Source organism: Ambystoma mexicanum, chromosome 2q, assembly GCF_040938575.1.
Source record: "Ambystoma mexicanum isolate Mex_15411 chromosome 2q, UKY_AmexF1_1, whole genome shotgun sequence".
NCBI lineage: Eukaryota > Metazoa > Chordata > Amphibia > Caudata > Ambystomatidae > Ambystoma > Ambystoma mexicanum.
In genome coordinates this window covers 1,143,357,698-1,143,360,996 of record NC_090924.1, presented here as the reverse complement: position 1 = coordinate 1,143,360,996, position 3,299 = coordinate 1,143,357,698, and the positions used below count along the sequence as shown (strand labels likewise).

General features: G+C 46.7%; 1 protein-coding gene across 1 annotated transcript; it reads right to left on the bottom strand.

The window, feature by feature from the left end:
• Window positions 1–339: 339 nt before the first annotated feature.
• Window positions 340–840, bottom strand: LOC138568839 (uncharacterized). The gene has a single exon (XM_069646611.1). The coding sequence runs from the start codon at window positions 838–840 to the stop codon at window positions 340–342; it is 501 nt and encodes a 166-aa protein (XP_069502712.1).
• Between the last annotated feature and the right edge of the window lie 2,459 nt (window positions 841–3,299).

The following is a 3,299-nucleotide window of genomic DNA, read 5'->3' as shown; positions in this document are numbered from 1 at the left end:
CAGGTCTACCCACCTGTCCAATTATCCGGGTAGCTGGAACTATTGGATGCCCTTATCTTCTGGTTCTGGATATCGAGACAAGATATCAGCCTTCATGTTATTGGTTCCTGGGCGATACGTAATTACAAAGTCAAAACTTGAAAAGAAGATTGGCCACCGTAATTGACAGGGGCTTAGTGTTTTCGCGGTTTTAATGAATTGTAAATTCCGATGGTCGGTCATGACAGTGACCGTATGACGAGCTCCCAACAGATAGTGTCGCCATTCGTCAAACGCTGCCTTCACTGCTAATAGTTCTCGGTTGGCTATGGTGTAATTAATCTCTGCTGGTAATAACTTTCAGGAGTAGTAAGCCACAGGATGTAGTAACCCTGTTTTGGGGTCTCGTTGGGATAGAACTGCTTCCAAGGCATAGCTTGAGGCATCGGTTTCTACCAAGAATGGCTGGTTCAAGTCAGGATGTCGTAGCACAGGTGCAGACGTAAAGGCTGCTTTTAACTGCTGAAAACCTTGTTCGGCAGCTTCATCCCATACAAACGCTTTCCCTTTCTTGAGTAACGTTGTAATGGGTGTCACCAGTTCAGAGAAGTTCTTAATAAAACGCCGGTAAAAATTGGCGAAACCTAAAAAGGCCTGAATCTCCTTTACAGATGTAGGAGCCAGCCAGTCAACCACTGCCTGTACCTTTTTCTGGTCCATCTGCACCCCAGATGGAGTCAGGAAGTACCCTAAGTACTCTACCGTGGTACAGTGAAACTCGCATTTTTCGAGCTTAGCAAATAGATTGTGTTCCCGAAGTCGCTGTAACACTGTCCTGATGTGTTTAATGTGTTCCTGCATACTGGTGGAATATATCAATATGTCTTCGATATAGACCACAGTAAAAACATCCAGGTATTCGCGTAGCACTTCATCAAGAAAGTGCTGAAACGCTGCTGGGGCATTACATAACCCGAATGGCATCACCTGGTACTCGTACAGGCCGAATTTGGTTCTGAATGTGGTTTTCCATTCGTCTCCAGCCTGTACTCGCACCAGGTGATAAGCCCCTCGAAGTTCCAACTTTGTATACACAGTTGCGTTTCGCACTTGATCCAGCAAAACTGGAATCAACGGCAAGGGATATCGATTTTTTACCGTAATACGGTTGATTCCTCTGTAATCTATGCATGTTCTCAAGTCACCCGTCTTCTTCGGTACGAAGAAGAGTGGCGACGAGACAGGCGAGTTGAAATGTCAGATGAAGCCGTTTTTCAGATTGGTATCAATATATTCTTTTAGGTGTTCTGTCTCGGCCTCAGTGAGGGCATACACGCGACTACAGGGTAGTACCGCTCCAGGTTCTAGATCTATACAGCAATCAAATGGCCGATGGGGTGGTAGCGTTTCAGCCGATTTTTTGCTGACTACATCCTTGTACTCTTGGTACTCTGATGGCAAGTTACTGAGATCTGATGTCTCTACAGTGGTGACAGTAGGCTCCTGAACTAAGGACATGGACTGAACTACTGCTGTACAGTGTGAACGACAGTGTGGAGATGACATGGAAATTGCACCCTTGGACCAATCCACGAGGGGTGTGTTTCGAAAACCATGGTAAACCCAAGATTACGCCAAACTGTGGCGCTGCTATAAGATCAAACCTGATTTCTTCTCTGATTCTGTTGACAATAGAGTGTCAAGGTTTGAGTGCAATGAGTTATGGTGCCCAAACTCAAAGCAGTTCCGTTCACTGCCCTTACTGGTTCTGGTGTCCCATTCTTACACAAGGGCACTCCTAACTTAGCAGCGTATGAAAGGTCCATGAAGTTACCTGTGGCACCAGTATCTAAGAGTAGAGTCACCTTGACCTCCCGTCCCAGGAAGTACAAGAATCCTGGCATAGTGACGTGGGGGGCATAATTCACAAAGTCTGAGACTGGGGTAACTTCTTTCCCTAGGCTCGGCTGTAGTACCCCTACAACCGCCGAGCGGAGGCGTTTCCCTGCGCTATAGGTTTTGTCGGGCAGTCCTTGACGAAGTGCCCTGTGGTTCCACAGTACAAACACAGGCCCTCCTTACGCTGCCGTTCTTTTTCGTCCATGGTGAGTGGACCCCGGACTGACCCAATCTGCATCGGCTCGTCCCCGCCTGACATTTCCGGGGTATGAGTCATGTGGGTGTGGTCTGACCTGGCTATTGGACGAGAATCTCCTAGTTTCTTATCCCCCGTCTTTCCGCTTGACAATGATCTAGACGTAATGCTAGGTCTATCATTGCTGGGCAATCTCGGGTTTGGGGGTCGACCTGCGCAATCAGGTCCTTCAGCTCGTCGCGGAGTCCTTGATAAAAGAGTGACATTCTTTTATCTCGGGGCCACTCTGTCTCTGCCACAAGCCTATTAAATTGAGTCACATATGTGACTAACTCTTTACTACCCTGACGTAAAGTAAGTAGCTGTTAGGCAGAAACCTGTGTAGTTCCCATTGGGAACACTGCAAAAGATTTAGGACTACAGGTGTTAGCAGTAAACCCACTTGGTAGCAGTGTGTACCACCCAGATTTACCTGGTAGCTGTGGCTGAGCAGTCTGACTTCCCTCAAGAAGAGTTAGGCAGTATGCAACGTATACACAATAGGCACTCAGACACAATAATACAAGCAAACACTGACCAGAGCTTTGGTATCAAAGTATATAATTATTTATTTAAAAACACACTGTTTGAAACACTCCAGCACTCTTATTGTAAAACACTCTAAACATAGTTACTATTATAATATATACAACCCTTATTCCTTATCAGATAAGTCTTAGTTAACACCACTTATTTTCATACAGAGGTGAGCGCTTAACTATAGATGGCACTCCAATAAGTTCATGAAGAAGGGAGGGAAAAAGACAGAATATGGAGAGATACACCACTCTAAGATTTAGGAACACTATTAGCAAGGCAGAAGAGCAAAAGTCACTGGGAGCCAAAGTACATAGGCTGGGCCCACTCTTAGAGAGAGCAGAGCACCAATGCACCCAAGATCACACAGTTACACTAGGCTTAGAAAGTCTTGCAGAGAGTTTGAAAAGAGTTTAGAGGGGCTCATAAAAGTTTAGCCAGAGTGTCCCAGACTAACCCAGGTTCGAAAGCCGGGGGCCAAATCTACCCCGTACAGTCGGTGGCAAGGGAAGCCAGGCGGGACACGGTCCCTTAAGTGGGAAGGATCCTCCAGCGGTGGCAGTTGTTCCTGGCAGCGGGTGCAAGTCTCGTCGTCGTCCAGGGGAAGAGAGGATCTCGACTTGGAGGAAAGATTAAGGTTGTTGCACTG